Genomic DNA, 21187 nt, shown 5'->3' on the forward strand with positions numbered 1-21187 from the left:
AGTCGCCTCTCACTGCCCCCCATCAGCCTAATCGCCCCAACTGACCCCCCACCAGCCTAGTCGCCCCTCACTGCCCCCCCCTGGCCGGCATGGTTGCCTCCAACTGCCCCCCCGCTGGCCTAATTGCCCCACGCAGCCTGCTGTTCAGTCATTTGGTCTTCCCTCACTAAGCCCCCTGCCGGTCTGGTCATCCCACGCAGCCTGCTTGTTCAGTCGTTTGGTCGTCCCTCACTAACCCCCCTGCTGGCCTGGTTGTAGGCAGCCATCTTGTGAGGGCATGAGGGTAATTTGCATATTACCTTTTTATTATATAGGATAGGATAGATAAGATTGTTTCTCTCTTATATAGGAAAACTATATAGATGGGTAGAAATGGACAAGAATTCAAATATAACTCATTTGTTTCTCTCAGTTAAGCATTCTTCCAGAAAATCAAGGTAGCTGATTCCCTGGGTTTCTGATGTGTGGCCCACGCTTGGCTCTGTAAAGCTTCCTGACGCTGTGGGAAAAGCCCAGACTTTGGAATCTGACAGTCCTGGGTTCACATCCTGGCTCTGACTCTTACAATTAAAGGACAGTAGACAAGTTGCTTAATTTCTCTGAACTTTAAAGTTCCCTTCCATCAGGTGGGAATACTGTTATTTATATTCTGTTTTAAGGTATGGGAAGAACGTTGTAGAATGGTAGGTGCAGGATTAGGTCTATCTCTCCAGAAATGACTTCATATTGGCTGTAGATCCCTCCATTTGCTCAAGACAGATGCTCTTGGGGGAGATATCCTTGCCCTTAGGAGCTCTCAGGTTTGCAGAATGTGAACAAATGAGTTTTGGGGTCACTAGTACTTAGCCTGTCTAATTTTTCCTTTCCTGGTGGTCAAGACCCATCTCACCCTGTATAGAATCCGGAGCAGCCCTCCATATCATGTTACACTGATTGTCCCCGGTTCTTTAGGTCTCCGAAGCCGCTCCACTCGCATGTCCACCCTCTCAGAGGTTCACATCACCCCTAAGGAGGATGGTATGGAGGTGGACCTGCCCGTGCGTGCCAATTCCCGCAAGCAGTTCTTAGTTCCCAGTGAGTAATGAATCTGTTCTCCCCGTTTGACGCCCTGGAGCAGCTCCTCACACATTGCCTGAACCTGTTCTGGAATATCCTAAGATTCCTACACTCCCCTGGCTTAGCACTTAGTATTGTTCTGTCCCTGCCCCACAGCTCCCTTATCTGGAAAATATCTTTTTCTCCCCCTTACTTGAAACATCATATACAGTATATACAGAAAAGTGAACATATCATTGAGTATATACAGTTCTTGAACACACACATATAACTAACACCCAGATCAAACAGAGCATTACCAGCACCCAAAAGTCCCCCTCAGGTACCCTTCCAGCTCCTAAGCTCCCAGTGAAACCTATACTCCTGACTTCTTCTTTTTATTTATTTATTTATTTATTTACTTACTTACTTACTTACTTACTTACTCTGGTTTAATGAAAATTTGATCCATATGTATTTTCTTAATTAGAAATTATTTGCATCAAGGTTTTGTTACAGGGCATACAGGAACTAATGAGAATATTTTTTATAATACAGATCAGTACTGTGTCCCCAGAAGGCCACAGAGCTCTGTAAAAGAGAAATAATTTTTTTTCTTTCTTTATTGATTAAGGTATTATTTTTTAATGTATTTTTATTGATTTCAGAGAGGAAGAAAGAGGGAGAGAGAGATAGAAACATCGATGAGATAATCATGCATCTGCTGCCTCCTGCATGCCCCCCACTGGGGATCTAGCCCCAAACACAGGCATGTGCCCTTGACTGGAATTGAACCCAGGACCCTTTAGTACGCAGACTGATGCTCTCTCCACAGGCCAATCTGGCTAGGGCCCGACTTCATTTTTTTAAGATTTTTTAAATTGATTTTTAGAGAGCGAGGGAGAAACATTGATGTAAGAGTGAAACATCGACCAGTTATCTCCTGCAAGCCCCTTATCAGGGATCGAGCCCGAAACCTGGGCATGTGACCTGACCTGAAATCAAATCAGCAACCTTTTGGAGCATGGGACAATGCCCAGCCAACTGAGCCACACTGCCAGGACTAATCCTGAATTCTAATAGCATAAATTAGCTTTTTCTCTTTTTGAATTTTATACATATGGAATTTTAAAGCTGTCTTTAAAAAACATATTTTTACTGATTTCAGAGAGAAAGGGAGAGAGAGAGAGAAACATCAATGATGAGAGAGAATCATTGATCGGCTGCCTCCTGCACGCCCCACACTGGGGATCAAGCCCGCAACCCAGGCATGTGCCCTAACCGGGAATTGAACTGAGGCCTCCTGGTTCATAGGTCAACGCTCAACCACTGAGCCACACCGGCCAGGCAATTGTCAACTTTTATTAGATACATAAAGTAGATGAAGATTTTGTAAGATACACAACCATTACATCTTACATGTATCAAAGTTAGCTCTTATAAAATGAAGGTAAAGGATCATGACCAAGTATGGGAAGTAATGAGTTGTCATGGGTTGTACCTTTCAGGGTTGAATCAGTGTGGTTAGTTTTGCTCATGTTTCCATTATTTCTGGCTTTTCAGTCTTTGTTCCTGTTAACCACCTGAGTTCCAAGGATTTTTTGTTTTGTTTTTTTTGTGTTCCAAGGCTTTTTTTAAAAATATATTTTATTGATTTTTTACAGAGAGGAAGGGAAAAGGATAGAGAGTTAGAAACATCGATGAGAGAGAAACATTGATCAGCTGCCTCCTGCACACTCCCCGCTGGGGATGTACCGGCAACCAAGGTACATGCCCCTGACCGGAATCAAATCCGGGACTCCTGAGTCCGCAGGCTGACGCTCTATCCACTGAACCAAACTGGTTATGTCATGTGTTCCAAGGCTTTTAAAAGTGAGAAAGACCTGGCTTTTCTCCCAGTGAGTAGAAAGGCCTGGCCTAAGAACCCATGCTTGGGTCAAGCCTAAGGAATTCAGGCCTTAAAAGGCTTTTCTCTTCATGGTGAAGCCCATACTGAGTACTCACCCTTTTTTTATTTTTAATCCTCTCCCGAGGATATTTTTTGCCATTGATCTTTTTTTTGTGTGTGTGTGTTTTTTGTGAGGCTGTTTTTTCCATTGATTTTTTTAGAGAGTGGAAGGGAGAGAGACAGAAACTTGTATGTGAGAGACATATCGATTGGTTGCCTCCTGCATGCACCCTGACCAGGGCCTGGGGTGGAGCCTGTAACCAAGGCCTGTGCTTTTGACCAGGAATCGAACCTGCATCCCTTTGGTCCATAGGCCAATGCTCTAACCACGAGCAAAACTGGCCTGGGTGGGGGACTCAAGATTTCTTGACCCAGGAGCCAGCCCCTGCAGAGATACTGGTCCGGTTCAGGGTGTGGGCTGAGATGAAGGCAAAAACCCAAGTTCTGCTCACACTGTAGGAACCTGAGCCCTTGCTAAGCTGGCAGTCAGTAGCCATCCTCCTGGTCCATGAGCCATGAGGGCTCAGCTGAGTACAGCTGCAGTAGCCTGCCGGCTTCGCCAATGACTCTTGTTTCCTTACAGCTGGCCCCCCTAGGAACTCCTGCCCTGCAGTGGCTGAAATACCATTTACGATGGTCAGCGAGGAGGTAGAAGAGCAAGTCCATTCCATGCGAGGCAGCTCTTCTGCAAACCCGGTGAACTCAGGTAGACATGCTGAGCTGTCTGCTGCCCTACTCCTAGTGCAGGGCAGTTTCATTCTGTTTCACACCTGGTCTGCCTTGGCACCTGAGTTCAAACTGCACTTGTCACTTGGGGGCATGTTTCCCTGTGGCCATGGAATCAATTTTGCACAAGGGTGACCCTGTCCCCTTAAGCTGGCAGAAACCTTCTAATGTAATTGAAGTGTTGTCACAAACTATAGTGTCTTGGCTGACACCTGAAGAACAGCCTAGAGCAGCGGTTCTCAACCTGTGAGTCGCGACCCCTTTGGGGGTCAAACGACCCTTTCACAGGGGTCGCCTAAGACCATCCTGCATATCAGATATTTACATTACGATTCATAACAGTAGCAAAATTACTGTTAGGAAGTAGCAACGAAAATAATTTTATGGTTGGGTCACAACATGAGGAACTGTATTTAAAGGGCCAGAAGGTTGAGAACCACTGGCCTAGAGTAACCATTAAGACTAAATAGTGATGGTCTCACCTCTCTGGTGGTTGAGAAAATGCCACAGAGGTATGGGGAGAGTTTGGGTTAGACCTGGAGTACTCACATGGGTAGATCTTTACTTTGTGAGTTTGACCATCCCAAGAGTCACATCTACTGCTTCCTCTCCTTGCATATGGTGATTTAAGTCCAAAGGTTTTGAGAAGGCCTAGTCCTAGGAAAGCCCAGGACTCAGTACAGCAGCTGGAGAAGAACAGGCTCGTTGGCCTAGACAAGTAAAAGAATGAGCTTTTCCTCCCCTAGTTCGAAGGAAATCATGTATTGTGAAGGAAATGGAAAAAATGAAGAACAAACGAGAAGAGAAGAGGGCCCAGATCTCTGAAATGAGAACAAAACGAGCTCAGGTATCTTTCTTGGGAAGCTAGGGCATGGGTTTTTTGACAGGTATCCTTAACTGCAGCGTTAACGGCAACACAGATACAGTTGGGCCCCAGCATTACTGAGGCTCCAATTCTGATATCCAGGAAGTTTAACTGGTGTCTCATCAGGATTCAGAGAACAAATAAGTCAGATATTCTTCTGAGGGCCTTCACCTGGGGACTATTTCATGCTGACTGTTCAGTGGGCACGCCTGTCACAGAGCACAGTTGCCTGTTTCCCCCAACCTCCTAGTTGTGTGTATGTGGTGGAGATGCTGCAATGCAGTTCTAGTTTTGAGCATTTCCCCTTAGTTGCTCTGGGGAATCCCAGTCTTCGATCTCCTAAGTGGCCCTCACCCCAGTTCCTAGAGTGGTTTAGTGCATGCCTAGGCCCCCCTGCCAGTCTTTTCCCAGGGCTTTGTTCCTGGGTTCTCAGCCTAGAGTCAGGGTGGGAGGAAGTGAGATCATGTGGGGGTTTTGTCAACTCTGATGGACCAATTGCACAAGGAGAGATGGTGCTTTTCCTTAGTACTGAAGTCGAGGAGCACTTACATCTTAGCAGTCGGTTTCTTTTTGCTCTTGTCCCAAACAGGAGTATGACAACAGCTTTCCAAACTGGGAATTTGCCCGGATGATTAAAGAATTTCGGGCTACTTTGGATTGTCATCCCCTTACTATGACTGATCCTGTAAGTAAACCCAAAGGGCTTCTACCTCTCCTTCCTGAGTAGGTTTACAATTAAGAGACAAAACTTTAAGGAGAGCATCGAGCAATCTTCCCTCGCCGTTGCAGGTATTTTTAAGATCCTTTGGTGAGTGGAGTTAGTGAGACCTAGATGAGAGTCTCGTTTGTTCTTCCCTCTACCCCCACCTTACCTTCTGTGCTCTTGAGTAACTATGAGGAGGCAGGGTCCTAGTGTTAGATCTTGGCTCCTGACTGGGCCAGACCTGGGGTTGGAGGGGAGGGGCTCTGGAGAAGCTTTCTTTAATACTGCCCTAACCTTCTGTTGGTTGGTTGTCTTCTCTCATCCTCTTGAAGATAGAAGAGCACAGGATATGCGTTTGTGTTAGGAAACGCCCGCTGAATAAACAAGGTAAACTCTGGTCAGAAAGGGGCTTTGGAGTAATAGAGGATGCCTGTGTCCAGGGAGCATCCCCTGAAAATACTCTCCTTCTGCAGAACTGGCCAAGAAAGAAATTGATGTGATTTCTGTTCCTAGCAAGTGTCTCCTCTTTGTACACGAGCCCAAGTTAAAAGTGGACTTAACAAAGTATCTGGAGAACCAGGCGTTCTGCTTTGACTTTGCATTTGATGAAACAGCTTCAAATGAAGTCATCTATAGGTTAGTCCCTCGCCTCTTCTCACCACCCCCCCACCTCCCCTCACCCTATTTGATCTTTTCCATGCAAGGCACTGTGCTAACACTGCTCACAGACATGCTGGACTCTAAAGCCCTTCCTGGCCTCCTCTCGTGTTTCTTTTTTATTTTATTTTTTAATGTACTTTTATTGATTTCAGAAAGGAAGGGAGAGGGAGAGAGAGATAGAAACATCAATGATGAGAGAGAATCATTGATCGGCTGCCTCCTGTACTCCCCACACTGGGATCGAGCGAGCCCGCAACCCAGGCATGTGCCCTGACCGGGAATTGAACTGTGACCTGGTTTATAGGTCAGTGCTCAACCACTGAGCCTCGCCTGCTGGGCACCAAGGATATTTTTATGAGGGCAGAATTGGGGGGATGAGAGGACATTGGGGGGATAAGGACACATTTGTAATATCTTAATCAATAAAGGGAAAAAATAATATAGAATCTGAAAGAAAAAAAAAAGATGGGAGACACAGAGTACATTTGCATGTCAATGGAGATGATCCACCAGAAGAAAAGGGAGTGGGGACTGCAGGAGAGAAGTCTGAAGGAAGGTGACTCAGACAACAAGCAGAAGGCGAACGGGTGGCCTGTGATGGAACAGGGACACTCCATTGTAATGGGAAAGAGCAGAGGATGTGGGTCAGGCAGGTTGGCAGATTTGGACATAGGAAGGTGGGGTTTTCAACAAAAAGAGGTGAGGCCATGTTTTCTTTGGATCAGCTCACATAGAGCTGGCTCTGGCTCTGGCTCTGGTTCTAATTCTGGTTCTGGTTCCTGGGCTGCCATATGCCATTTTGCAGCATTAGCAGTGGATCAGAAGTGAGGTGTTACCCATTGCATTCTCTGAGGCTGGGCAGGCTTCAGGGATTCTTCCAGTATCTTGTGCAGCCACCCTGTTACCGACTGGGCTTTGCAGACTCAGCAAACTCTAGGACTGCTCTGTCTATAAAGCACCCACAGCCTCATATAGCTGTTTATTAAAAGTTAAATGAAATTAAAAATTAAGTTATTCAGTCACATAAGCCACATTTCAGGTGCTTCACCAGTCCCATGTGGAAGTGGCTACTACTGGACAGCACAGATATAGAACATTTCCATCAGCACAGAAGTTCTATTGGACAACACTGCTCCAAACTAGAAGTTGACAAACTTGGGCCAAATTGGGTTCACAGTCCCTTTTTATATGGCTCTAAAACCAAGAATGTTTTTTATGTTTTTAAAGATTGTTGTTTTTTTGTGTGTGTTTTTTTATTGATTTTTTTTTACAGAGAGGAGGGGAGAGGGATAGAGAGTTAGAAACATCGATGAGAGAGAAACCTCGATCAGCTGCCTCTTGCACGCCCCCTACTGGGGATGTGCCCGCAACCAAGGTACATGCCCTTGACCAGAATTGAACCTGGGACCCTTGAGTCCACAGGCCAACGCTCTATCCGCTGAGCCATACTGGTTAGGGCAAGATTGTTGTTTTTTAATGTGACATATCTACATGGCCACAAAGACTACAACATTTTGGGCTCCTACTTTAGAGGGTTTCCTTTGATCTTTGTAGTGTATCTTATGCTGGATGTCAGCTGCTAAGTTCAGGCTTTTGTCTATGCCTTCAGAGTCGGGAGCGGCTGGTGGCTCAGTTAGAGGATGGGCCATCCACTTGCTCGTAGCAAGTCAGTCCAGCCCCCACCTCCCTCCAGCCGGCTAGGAGAATTTCAGATTTGTAAGAGGGCTGAGTCAGGTGGGACCCCATTGCAGGAGAGGAGTACTAGTGCTTGGAAGGAGGAATGGAGGGCCCAGAGGTTCCGCAGTGGAAGGGCAGCAGGATCATGTTCCAGGGTACACACTTTGGTCAGAGATAATACACTCTTCCGTATCCCTTCTCCTAGGTTCACAGCAAGGCCACTGGTACACACAATTTTCCAAGGCGGAAAAGCGACCTGTTTTGCATATGGCCAGACGGGAAGTGGCAAGACACATGTGAGTATTCAAGCATGGCAGGGTGTGAGTGTGCCCATGAGCTGCACTGGGTCCCTAAAAAGGAAGACAGTGATTTTCGTGTAGAAAATCCACTCAGTGTAGGTGCTCCATCATCAGATAACGCTTGTTGTGCCAGGTGCAGAGAGGTGCCTTAACAGGTCCAGCCTCCCAACTTTGGTGTGGCCCACTGGGGTGATGGAGCCGGTAGTGCTCTAGCCTCGGCCAAGGGCCCTTTACCAAGTCTTCTGTCCCTTCCTTTTGCAGACTATGGGCGGAGGCCTCTCTGGGAAAGCCCAGAATGCATCCAAAGGAATCTATGCGATGGCCTGTGAGTAGTGTCTTCTGCCGCCGTGGGGTTGGGCACAGAAAGCAGGTTGCTTACTTAATCCATGCTCTTTCCCATAGCCCAGGATGTCTTCCTCATGAAGAATCAGCCCCGCTACCGGAACCTGGGCCTGGAAGTCTATGTGACGTTCTTTGAGATCTATAATGGGAAGGTAGCTGACAAGGAGACCCTGTTTATACTGTTGGGGGCCCTGAACTCTCAAAAACCTGCGGTTGGCTAGAAATGGTAGAAGCCAAACAATCTATGGACTGTGAAGCTCTGCCCTGACATATGGGGGGTTTCGTCTGATGGTGGGATGGTACTCAAGAATCAACAAGTGCCCTAGCTGGTTTGGCTCAATGGGTCAGAGTGTTGGCCTGCGGACTGAGGGGTCCCGGGTTTGATTCCGGTCAAGGGCACATGCCTGGGTTGCGGGCTCGATCCCCAGTGTGGGGCGTGCAGGAAGCAGCTGATCAATGATTCTCTCTCATCATTTCATCATTGATGTTTCTATCTCCTCCCTTCCTCTCTGAAATATTAAAAAAAAAAAAACTTAAAAAAAAAAAGCTGTAATCGGGCTTTAAAAAAAAAAAAAGAGTCAACAAGTATGGCAAGAATACTCTGCAGGGTTCCTCTCAGATGGGAGGTCTGCCTTGAGTGTGCCCTGTGCACCCTCGACCCACCTCCTTCATAACTCTTTTTCCTTTGATCACCCATATTTGTTCTCATATTCATCCTCTCTTCCTCCCAACCCCCATCTCTGTGTGTATACATGAATAAACACTCACACATACAACTCTCTTCATTTTTGCAGAGTTGCTTTCCTTAGAGCAGGATCTAGATAATAATGGCTATGTTGATTTTTTTTTAATACTTAAAAATTATTTGTTGATTTTAGAGGGAGAGAGAGAAACATCAATTTGTTGTTCCACTTATTTATGCATTCATTTGCTTGATTCTTTTTTTAAAATATGTTTTTATTTCAGATAGAGGAAGGGAAAGAGAGAGAGACATAGAGATATCAGTGATGAGAGAGAATCATTGATTGGCTGCCTCCTGCACGCCCCCCTACTGGGGATCGATCTGCAACCCAGGCATGTGCCCTGACCTGGAATCGAACTGTTACCTGCTGGTTCCCGGGTCAATGCTCAAATACTAAGCCACACCGGCTGGGCAGTTCTTTCTTTTTTTTTTTTAATCCTCCCACCCAAGGATATGTCCCCAATGATTTTAGAGAAAGAGGAAGGAGGGAGAGAGAGAAATATCGATGTGAGAAACATCTATCAGTTGCCTCCCGCACACATCCCTACCAGAGAGCGAACCTGCAACCTGGGTATGTTCCCAACCAGGGATCGAACCTGAAACCCTGTGGTGCATGGGACAACACTCCCACCAACTGAGCCACACCAGCCAAGGCAGGGTGATTCTTGTATGTCTCTCTTTGGTAGATCTGGCAGGGATTGAGCCTGCAACCTTGCCGTGTAGAGATGAGACTAACCAACTGAGTTACTGGCCAGGCAGGGCTGCTAATGTTGATTATTAATATGACATTATGTTCTAAGCACTTTACTTGTTTTAATTCACTTATTAATCACAAAAACCCTACAAGGACGTGTTACCGTCACTGTTGTGTAGGTGGTTAAGTACTGACCCAGTTCACACAGCTAGTGAAGTATTAGAATCACATCAAGCTGAGGCAGCCCAGTTCAGAACCCACACCCTCTGCTAGTCTGCCCAGCTCAAGTTCTGTCTTCCCTTCCTGCTGCCTGCCCTTGTCTAAGCTGGGATAGGCCCTGAAGGAGGGAGGCGTCAGGTGGGGTGCCCAGTGCCTGATGGCCTTAGCCTTGTTCCCCTGCCCGACACAGCTGTTCGATTTGCTGAACAAGAAGGCCAAGCTGCGCGTGCTGGAGGATGGAAAGCAGCAGGTGCAGGTGCTGGGGCTGCAGGAGCACCTGGTTAACTGTGCTGACGATGTCATCAAGATGATCGACATAGGCAGTGCCTGCAGGTCAGAATTCTGGTGAGGGGAAGGGGCTACTTTCTCATGCCCAGTTCAGGTGACAGACTAGCTCTGATCCCATCTGGTTCCACAGAGCCCCGCTCTCCCTGGCTTGGGGAGGACGGTGAAGGCCCCTGTGGTAAGAGGTCTCTAACAGGCTCATCAGGAGCAACTCAAAGTGTCTTAAATCTAACCAGGGCAGGCTTCCTTTCTTGGCTGGGTTTCTCTTCACTGATCCCTCCCTTTGTGATGGGAGACGGCAGCTCTGGGTCTGTTCTAGGCTGACAGTGCTGGAGCCATAGCTCCTGTGGGGAAGTGCTCTTCCAGGCCCTAGGCTGGTGCATTGGAGGCTCAGGGAACGAGCTGCCCTCTCGCTGCAGGGCCCTCACGTTTTGGCAAGTGGTTCATGACAACCCTCCTTCCCTGTGTGCCCTGCAACAGAGATAGCTCATCTTTCTCCGTGTCCTTATGGGCCCCCGGGTCTGGCCATGCCCCTAGCATAGAACCCAATACTGTGGCTGCCAGGAAAACTTACCAGCTCCTCTGCTGGAGGGAGGGCTTCTGCCCAGGGAAGGCAGAACAGAAATCTGGGACGAAGACATAGGACTTTTTACAGTCCTGACCTGTGTCCCTCTCTTACCAGAGAATTCACTGCTGTGGAAGGGGGTGGCTGGTGACTTCAGAAGCTCATAGCCTTTCTTTGCCTCCTTTACCATAGGACCTCTGGGCAGACATTTGCCAACTCCAACTCTTCCCGCTCTCATGCCTGCTTCCAGATTCTCCTTAAAGCCAAAGGGAGAGTGCATGGCAAGTTCTCTTTGGTGGATCTGGCAGGGAACGAACGAGGTGCAGACACTTCCAGTGCTGACCGGCAGACCCGCATGGAAGGCGCAGAAATCAACAAAAGTCTCCTGGCTCTGAAGGTAGCAGGGGCTAGGTAGAGGTGGGACTGCTGGTGGGGCAGGAAGTGGGCAGCGGAGATTAAGGAAAGGGCCTCAGTTGCACTTGGTGCCCCACAGGAGTGCATCAGGGCCCTGGGACAGAACAAGGCTCACACCCCTTTCCGCGAGAGCAAGCTGACACAGGTGCTACGGGACTCCTTCATCGGGGAGAACTCAAGGACCTGTATGGTGAGTAGGGCGCTGTGGAGGTGGTGCAGGACATCATCTAGGCCTATCCTGGGCAGGAGGCCCGTGCCCTTGGCTGTCTGGGTTTCCAGACTCTAACTTAACTGAGCTTCATCCCTGCCTTTCCGTTCCAGACTCCTCTTTGCCTACCCAGGGGAGGAAAGGAGGTACTCCGTATATCCCCGCAGCTCTGGGTTTGGGGGAGGTCATTCCTCCCTTACCCGGTGGAAAGGAGGCTCTAGAATTCAGAAGGAGGACCTTTGGGGAAGCAGGAGAGAGGCATCCTGGCTTCTGTGACCTCCCTCGTATTCCTTGGCTTCCAGCCTAGAATACGGGAAGGGCTATGGCCTTGAATGGCTTTTTATCCCTTCCTTATTTTACCCACAAGCCCTTCTAGCTAGGGTCTGCTCCCCTCCATGAACATCCTCTCCCATGTCTGCAGGGAAGATGGGGATTTCAGATTAAGCTCTAACGCCTTCTCCCTGAGGCACTCCTGAGCCTGGATGAAGTGAGGGCTCCAGTAGGAGCCACAGAGCCTTCAGGTGTGACCTCAGTGTGAGGAATGGGTCAGTGAAGAGATAAAGAAGGAGGGGGTCACAAGATGTGCCTTTAAAGGCACGGAACCAACTTTTTAAGGAGCTTTAATTTGCAGTGGAGCCAGTTGCCTGGTGAATAGGTGCTTAATGAGCTCTCCCCCAGTACCATGAGGGTCCAGTAGTTTGGAGAAAAACTCCTCCTGGCAGCCTTTCCCCATGATCCTCGACCTCTCTCCCATACCCCATACCCCATACCCCATGATCCTCAACCTTTAACCATCCATGCCTTCTTTTGCAGATTGCCATGATCTCACCAGGCATAAGCTCCTGTGAATATACTTTAAATACACTAAGATATGCAGACAGGTACCAGTACCTATGGCCCTGTGGGATGGGAGCAGGATGTGGGAGAAGAGAAGGGAATGGCAGTGATGGAAGAGGGAGGAGGCTCTGGGACTCAGTGTTTACTGTTTACTCTTCCATGATTCAGTGAACCTGAGGTTCGGGAATTCTGACAGGACGCTGGAAGGTCTGTCCCAATCCCCTCCAGGCCTTGTAGGGAGTCAGCATGCATGAGGGTCTTTTCCTAGGCCAGAGGCAAAGCTGCTGCTCCATCCCCTTGAAGCCTCAAGGCTGGTGGTCTTAAGTGGTACAGCACTCTTGTGAGTGCCAACAAGGTTGCTATGGGATCAGAAACCTTCTTGTTTCCTCAGGGTCAAGGAGCTGAGCCCCCACAGCGGGCCCAGTGGGGAGCAGCCAATTCAAATGGAAACAGAAGAGACAGAAGCCAACTCTCAGGAGTCTCTGATCACAAGCAACGTAAGGGGCAGGGTGGGGCCTAGCAAGACAGAAATATGGCCTGCTGAGATGGGAACTGGGCCATACTCTTGTGTGTCTCCTTTTAGCTTTCCAAGGAAGAAGAGGAACTGTCTTCCCAGATGTCCAGCTTTAATGAAGCCATGACTCAGATCAGGGAGCTGGAGGAGAGGGCCATTGAAGAGCTCAAGGAGATTGTCCAGGTGGGCAGCTGGCGCTGGCATATCCACCCCAGCACAGGCCCGCCGCTGTGCTCAGCACCATTGCCTGAATGTGACCTGGGCTTTGCTTCCACAGGTCTTCAGGTTGGCATGGCAAGAGGCAGCCCTCCACCCTAGCATTCCTTAATTCTTTACCTATTCACTCATCCATTCTTCTAGGTCAGCTAATACCACACCCTCTTCCTTAGCCTGGCACACAAGCTTTCCTCCATCCTAGCCGGAGCTAGTCTCTCTCCACCATGCTCCTAATTGGGGGTTTTGGAGGGTGGTTGATATGCAGGGACCTTGTTATTCAGTGAATGTTTGGTGAGTACTTTCTGTATGCCAGCTCCTGTGCTGCGACCAAGGACCAAAAAGATAAAGTATGGATAGTAGGCCCTGAAGCAAGACTTGTTCAGCCCTGATTATTTTATTTATAAGTGATTTCCTTGTGAAAGTCATTTAGCCTCAGTTTCTTCATCCTTAAGATGGCTAAGACAGGATGGTTTTGTCTGAGGGTTAAATGATGTGCATTTATTTATTTTTAATCCTCACCCAAGGATATTTTTCATTGACTTTTAGAGAGGGGAGGAGAGACACAGAGAAAGAAACATCGATGTGAGAGAGACGGGGAGAGACAGAAAGAAACATCGATGTGAGAGAGATATATCCATTGGTTGCCTCCCACCTGTGCCCCAACCAGGGTTGGGGATCTGGGGATTGAGCCTGCAACAGAGGTACCTGCTCTTGACTGGAATCGAACCAGGGACCCTTTAGTCTGCGGGTCGGCGCTGTATTCACTGAGCCAAATTTGCTAAGGCTAATGTGCTTTTATAGTGCTCAGCAGCCTGGCTGGCATGGCTCAGTGGTTGAGTGTCGACCTATGGGTGTGACACCAAATATCAAGGCACATGCTGGGTTGTAGCCTTGATCCCCAATAGGGGGCGTGCAGGAGGCAGCCAATCAATGATTCTCATCACTGATGTTTCTATCTCTATCTCTCTCTTCCTCTCTGAAATCAAAAATATATTTTAAAAAAAGAAAGCACTCAGCAGTGCCCAGCATGTGGTCAGTGTTTAGTAAGTGACAGGTACTAGCACTGCCATGACGCCTACTGTGGAAGAGCAGGTGGAGGGGAGAGGCCCGAAAGTGCACCATAACGGGGCCCTCGGTGCAGAGCAGGAAGGAAGAGCTTGAGGGCCTTGGAACAGAAGAGGGAACGTGAAAGATCATTGCTTAGGCATGGCCTCCCTCCCTCAAGTACTCAGGGGTACAAATGTTTAAAAGGACATGGTACTTTCATGAAGAATGAGAAGTTTGCTCTGGTCAGAGCAAAAGGTGTGAGCTGATGATGAAGGGAAATTAAGCTGTGGATAGGTCAGCAGGGACTTGATGCTAAAGGGCCTTATGGTTCAGACCCGAGGCCTAGATTTCGTTAGGAGGGCAGTGTATGCCTCTGAAGGGAGTTTCACAGAGTGGTGCCAAGGTCATATCAGAGCTTTGGGTACATCACTGTACCCACCGTGTGAAGCCTGGTTTGCGAACATGGGGGCAGTGAGTAGAGGCACTTAGGAGTTGAGAGCCATTAGGAGATTGTTGGAAAAAGACGTTGGTGCCTAGACTGAGTGTGGCAATGGCCATGAGATTCAAGAACCATTAAAGGGTGGACTTGGTAGGATTTGGGGACAAGCAGGGTGAAAGTAAAGTTGTTCAGATTTCTGGCTTGAGCATCAAGACAAATGATAACATTCATTTGGTATAAGGGACAGGGACAAGTTTGGGACATGGAAGAGGAAGAATTGAGTCTGGGGACTTGTGCAGGAGGGTCAGGAGGCAGGGTGTGGGCCATCTGGAGGAATGGCCATCTGCATTGCAGTTAGGAATGATTTGCTAAGTTGGTTTGGTCATTGTTTGAACCGGCAAGGTGCTCCCTGTGTCATTGCAGCAAGTGCCAAGCTGGCTTGAGCTCTCCGAGATGACGGAGCAGCCCGACTACGACCTGGAGACCTTTGTGAACAAGACAGAGTCTGCCCTGGCCCAGCAAGCCAAGCACTTCTCAGCCCTGCAAGGTGGGTGCAGCTGGATGGGGAGCTGCAGGGTGGGGTCTTTGCAGGTGATGGCAGCTCTGCCCTGAGGGAGTGGGACCTCTGAGACACCCTCTAACCCTTAGTGTACCACCTCTCCTTCCTTCCAGATGACATCAAGGCCTTACGCTTGGCCATGCAGATGGAAGAACAGGCCAGCAAACAAATAAGCAGCAAGAAACGGCCCCAGTGACGACTGCAAATAAAGATATTTGGTGTCACACCCAGCCTTTTCACCACCCCACTTCTCCCCAGTGAACTGTGGGCACCTGGTTCTGAGCTCAGACAGGCTTTGGTAAATGCCAAGTATTGGGGCATCAGAGCCAGGGCAGCTGGGGAGATCAGAGTGACATGGGACGCTACTTTCCTTCCTCCATTGTAGTCCTGAAGGGAGCAAGGATGAGAAGAGGGAACTTTTAACTATCCTGTGTGGCCCTTATTTCCAAGAGGGGAAGGCTCGTTGGCATAGAGCTTTCTCTTGGTCAGCATTCTGCCTACGTGGACTGGCTGCTGGCGGCTGTGACCTGCCATCCTTGGTCTGGGCACTAAAGTGTCTTATACTTTTAAACCTCTTCGTTCCTTGCTTTGCTGTTTTAAGGTCTAAGAGGATCCCTGTTGTTTTTTGTTTTGTGGTTACACATTGTGTCTAACAATAAAGAAAGAGGAAAAAAATCAGCCTGTTGTGTGGCATGTGTGAAGGGCCTGGAGTGTGTCTGAACCTTCTGGGACTAAGGACACTACTGCAACTCTGGGCAGTGCTGATTCTGTCCTCTACCTGGGAGACCAAATCCACACCTGCAGATGACCTGGTTCATATGTTGATACTCAACCACTGAGCCACACTGGTTGGGCCCCAATACATTTTTGAATAGAAGTGGCCAGGGTGGACATCCTTGTTTTATTTCTGATCATTAAGGATAATATAAGCTGTGGAGTTTTGTAGATGGCCTTTATCAGGTGGAGGAAGTCACTTCTGTTTCTAGTTTGTAGAGTATTTTTATCATGAAAGTGTATTAAGTTTTGTCGATTTTTTTCTGTGTTTTCCCCTTTATTCCATCAATATAGTATATTAATTTATTTTCAAATGTGAAACCAACCTTGCAAATCTGGGATAAATCCCACTTGCTTATGGTATATAGTGTTTTTTCCTTTTTTAAGAATGTTTTTTATTGAGTTTTAGAGAGAGAAAGAGAGAGGAAGGGAGAGAGAGGGAGGAAGGGAGAGAAAGAGAGAAAAAGAGAGAGAGAAACATTGATCAGTTGCCTCCTGTACACACCCGACTGGGAACTGAATCTACAGCCTGGGCATGTGCCCTGAACAGTAATCAAACCAACAACCTTTCAGTGCATGGGACGGATGATGCTCAACCAACTGAGCTACACAGGCCAAGGCATGATGTATAGCTTTTTTTGTTGTTAATCCTCACCCAAGGATATTTTTTTCCATTGATTTTTAGAGCGTGAAAGAGAGGGAGGGAGGAAGAGAGAGAGAAACATCAGTGTAAGAGAGACACATAGATTGGTTGCCTCCTGCCATCAGTCTTGACTAAGGGCAGGGGTTGAATCTGCAACCCAGGTACATGCCCTTGACCAGGAATCGAACTCATGACCCTTAGGTTCCTGGGCCAATGCTCTTACCATTTAGATACATGGGCCACAATGGTACATAGCTTTTAATTCCTGTTTGTGCAGAGCAAGGTCAGCCATATCTCACTGATATTAGGGTCTTTTCAGGTCTTACCTGGCTTGGCATACACTCAGCCCTGCATATGCGCATGGCCTTCTAACTTCCCAGGAATATGTAAGTTTTTCAAATCCCTTCATTGCACTGTTTTTCCTTGTAAGTGGGTTTTGGGGTTTGTGGGGTTTTTGGTCAGCCTCTTATTAGCTCCAACTAGTAATGCTGCCTCAGGCATCTGTGTTGCTCATGTGTAGGCACCCACAAAATGATAGGAGTAGTACTAGAGAAGGTATCAGTGAGTCAGGATTTAAAATCTTCCAGGCATAAGTTGGTAAGAACCAGCATTTATGGATAACTGCAGTAAAGAGGGGTTGTGAATGTTAAAGTCTTATAGCATAAAATTCAAATTTGTGGTTTTTAGAGAAGATAGAGTAAGGATGGCCTAAAATTGGCAAAGACCATGGAGCACACCTCCCTCCCATCTAGAGAACCAGAGTGTAGTCATCTTCCACTTGAGAAAGGTTGACCAGAAAAAGTATTCTGAGATAATCAGGTTTCTGTTAGAAAGCAGAGGAAACATTCAGAAGGCAAAATTTAGAGGAGAGGTTGAAGACAAAGAGGATTTTTTTCCTGATGAATGACACACGACATACTAGTAAGATTGTAGGAACTGGATGCTGAGAAATCTGTATAAATATATATTTACCTGCCTCAGGATTCGAATGTGGATAATAGCGCCCCAGCCACTTTGGCTCACGGGATAGAGCACGGGCCTGTGGACTGAAGGGTCCCGGGTTTGATTCTGGTCAAGGGCACATGCCCACGTTGCAGGCTCAACCCCCAGAAGGGGGCATGCAGGAGGCAACCAGTCAATGATTTTTTCTCTCGTCATTGATCTTTCTCTCTCTCTCTCTCCCTCTCCCTTCCTCTCTGAAATCAATAAAAATATATTTCTAAAAAATAATAGAGTGAAATAAGAAAACCACCTCTTTGGCAACTTAAATGCCATTAGCTTCCTAATCCCAAGATTTACATTCATTACAAATTTAATATGAAATAGAAAATATATTTTAAAAAAGAATGTGGGTGATAGTTATTATTTGGGGAGATAACTTTTTAAAATATATTTTTATTGAATTCAGAGAGGAAGGGAGAGGGAGAGAAAGAGAAACATCAATGATGAGAAAGACTCATTGATCCGCTGCCACCTGCACGCCTCACACTGGGGACCGAACCTGCTACCTGGGCATGTGCCCTGACCTGGATTGGAACCATGACCTCCTGGTTCATAGGTCAGTGCTCAACCACTGAACCACACCAATCAGGCAGGAGATAATTTTTCAAGGTAACTAATGAAAAAAAGGGCCAAAGCCATAATATGATCACAGATGGTCTCAAAGCAAATGGAGTAGTGTCCAGGAGAGGGTATTAAGGGAAGCAGAAGAGAGGCTCTCTCCAGGATGACATGAAATTACACAGCCCCTATTCCTGGGTCTTCCAGTTCCTGGTAAGAAATTTAGATTTTATTCTACAGGGTCATGGGCAAGGAATGTCACCAACTCTCCAATCCCAGGGCCCTAGACAGTCACACCCACCATGGCGCACACAGCCCACACCCAAAACATTTATCTAGCCTGGGACGTTTCTGGAAGCCTCCCCTCAAGGCCTGTTTAGGGGTGCTGTAGTCCCCACAAAGGGACTCAGAACAGGAAAATCCACAACATGGGAGCACTGCATTGAAGCTGTTAGATCCTCAAAACCAGGCTTTAGGCCATGACACCCTTTCACCCCAGGGCCCACAGTTTGTCTAAGACACCTCTCCACTGACCATGCAGGGCCAAACTCATTTCATGGGTGACACATACACACCCCACACACACCAAAGGGGAAAAAAATAGATTTTATTCTGAATGTGCTGGAAGCCAGTATGAGATTGAAGATACAGAAGAAAGGGCTAACGTTGAGAGAATCCCTTCCAATGAATGAGATAATATGGAGCCAACTATAAAAGGGCCTATAAATCAAGCAGTTTATTCCTTAAAAAAACAAAACTGCCCTCTGCTCTGTGTCCTCTTCAGTCACACCCCTTCAAACTTCTAAAAACAATTATCTACATATATTGTATTTTTTAAATTTCCCCTTGTTTCAAGTTTTTGGAAAAACTAATCAAGTTTTGTCCACTTCATTGCACAGAAATTGCTCTTGCTAATGCCACTCAACAATCCAATAATCACTCTTTAGTCTTCCTTTTAACTAGACATCATAGTAGCATGAGACCATGACATGACCCTCACCCAGTGCTGTCACTCTAATTGCTCCTTCTGGCTCCCTTGCAAATCTCTTTTCTCTACCTGGCCTTAAATGTTGCCATTCCTCAAGCCTTGAACCTAGGCCCTCTTCTTCTACTTCTTTATACCAGAGGTTGGCACACTACTGTGTACTGATGGGGCCCAAGAGCTTAGTGGTTTTTGTTTGTGTTTGAAAAAAAATTCAAAAGCATAGTATTCATAACAAATGAATCCCAGTATCCATAAAGTTTTATTGGCACACAGCCATGACCATTTGTCTACCTTTGTCTATGGCTGCCTTCACACTACAACAGCAAAGCTGACACAGAAACTATAGCCCACAAAGCCTAAAGTATTTACTTACCTTTTACAAGAAAAGTTTGCCTTATGCTGTCTCCCTAGATTACTATATTCATTCTGGCAGCATTAATTACCATTTATATACCAATGGTTCCCAAAAGAACATCTTCTGTCCAGATCTCTTCCATAGGGATGACCAGACATGAACATTCAGCTGCCTGTTGTCAGGGAGAGGGAGAATTCCCTTTTACTTTTAGTTCTTATGGCTGGACTAGTAACAAGAGTAAAATTGACATAACACTGGATTAACAGAAAAAAATCCATTTACATGTGTACATGGAAGAATCACAATATGGTGGTCAGATAATAAAATGAGGCTTTAGTAAATTATCAAACCAGGCATCTATTAATATTTTTTAGACAATAAATTTGTGAGAAACTAACAGGACAAAGAAAGTCAGTGCTCATAAGAAATCTAAGCAAGGTTTGGGCTTGAGTAGTAAATTAGTAAAGGCTAATGCTTGTTTCTACAGACTGGTCAGCCCTGAACTACTTAACTATTATCAGTAAGGGGTTTCTCTCCCAGCTGGTGTGGCTCAGTGTCCGCCCATGAACCAGGAGGTCACGGTTGATTCCCAGTCAGGGCAGGTGCCTGGGTTATGGGTTCAATCCCCAGTGGGGGCCAGCAGGAGGCAGCCGATCAATGATTCTCTATCATTGATGTTTCTCTCTCTCTCTGAAATCAATAAAACATACTAAAAACTAAATAAGGTGTGTCTTTCATGTGCAGGGAGGACACTTTCACATGGGGGATTTATTTTCTGCATGTAAGGAGACAATGGAAAGTCAGGTGCCCTTCTGTTTCTCAAGTACCTAATTAACCAATATGCCATTATGTGATATTTTGGGGTGGCCTGTCTCAGGCCTCAACACTGCCATTCCCACTTACATGAGTCACCAAGCTCCTACCTAAGCCTACTCCACTTCAACAAAAATAGTACCAATACTCATCCAGTTGGTCAAGTGAATTATTGAAAATCCTTGACACACCTCCCTCTCCCTAAACCCCAACATCCAATTTCTCCCCAAACCCTTCAGAACAAAACCCAAGCTCATCCCTCCTTTCCATCTCTACTGCCTTTCACCCTTTTCCAACGCCCCACATCGCTCATCCTGGGCCACTGCAAAAGCTTCGAAATGCATCTTCTCAAAGGGCAAGCGGCCAGGCTACTCCCCACGCCCCCTCGGCCGTCAACCTCAGCCAAAGCTCACAGCTCGCCGAGCCACGAGACTCCCTTCCCCGGAGCCCCTCCCCAGCGCCCCTCCCCAATCCACTCCCCAGCGGCCCCTCCCCGGAGCCAGGGTCAGCGCGCCCACCCTCCTAGCTTGGCTGCGAGGCAGGATGGCGCCGGATTGAACGCGCTCCTCTACCGCAGCCCTTAACACAAGCAACACTCACCCATGGCTCGGCCCAGCCTCCTCCCCAAAAACGCAAAGAATCACGGTCCGGTTTGTAAAACGTAGCCCCAGGCCCTCCATAATCCCCGCCCCAGCCCCCTCCCCAGAGCTTCAGAGCCCACTTTCCCCTTTTAGGAGGAAGGTCTCGGGCGGTCGCAGACACGTGGTAACTGCGGGGTACGTAGGACGCGGTCGCAAAACCGTCGTAACTGCCGGCTACTTTCTACGTTTTAGGGCGGGACTACGTTTTACAAACCGGACCGTGATTCTTTGCGTTTTCTCTTTCGTACCGGCGCCGAGCCATGGGTGAGTGTTGCTTGTGTTAAGGGCTGCGGTAGAGGAGCGCGTTCAATCCGGCGCCATCCTGCCTCGCAGCCAAGCTAGGAGGGTGGGCGCGCTGACCCTCGGCAACGACCAGCCATGAGGAAGTTTGTGCTCAGGTCTGTGCCGCCGAGGCCAGCGCT

The 21187-nt window shown here is 47.5% G+C and overlaps 2 protein-coding genes across 9 annotated transcripts in view; both read left to right on the top strand.

The window, feature by feature from the left end:
* The window catches only part of KIF2C (kinesin family member 2C), a 32649-nt gene extending 15939 nt beyond the window's left edge, over positions 1-16710 (top strand). For 4 of the 8 annotated variants that reach the window (XM_014529233.1, XM_014529234.1, XM_014529240.1 and 1 more), the window contains 17 exons: positions 952-1074; positions 3567-3689; positions 4456-4556; positions 5164-5259; positions 5610-5664; positions 5751-5913; positions 7820-7910; positions 8175-8238; positions 8316-8407; positions 10101-10243; positions 10953-11157; positions 11254-11364; positions 12196-12263; positions 12611-12716; positions 12803-12916; positions 14859-14982; positions 15108-15669. In XM_014529233.1, coding sequence (XP_014384719.1) covers positions 952-1074; positions 3567-3689; positions 4456-4556; positions 5164-5259; positions 5610-5664; positions 5751-5913; positions 7820-7910; positions 8175-8238; positions 8316-8407; positions 10101-10243; positions 10953-11157; positions 11254-11364; positions 12196-12263; positions 12611-12716; positions 12803-12916; positions 14859-14982; positions 15108-15190 — 1862 coding nt within the window. In that variant the 3' untranslated portion in view covers positions 15191-15669. The other 4 variants (XM_014529237.1, XM_014529241.1, XM_014529239.1 and 1 more) reach the window with 3 other exon arrangements.
* A 4208-nt stretch (positions 16711-20918) lies between these two features.
* Positions 20919-21187, top strand: part of RPS8 (ribosomal protein S8) — a 2592-nt gene continuing 2323 nt past the window's right edge. Inside the window, exon 1 of the mRNA XM_005881243.2 lies at positions 20919-21029. Within this exon, the coding sequence (XP_005881305.1) occupies positions 21026-21029 (4 nt within the window). The 5' untranslated portion in view covers positions 20919-21025. The remainder of the gene's footprint in view (positions 21030-21187) is intronic.

The sequence above is a fragment of the Myotis brandtii genome, unplaced genomic scaffold (assembly GCF_000412655.1).
Source record: "Myotis brandtii unplaced genomic scaffold, ASM41265v1 scaffold674, whole genome shotgun sequence".
Taxonomy (NCBI): domain Eukaryota; kingdom Metazoa; phylum Chordata; class Mammalia; order Chiroptera; family Vespertilionidae; genus Myotis; species Myotis brandtii.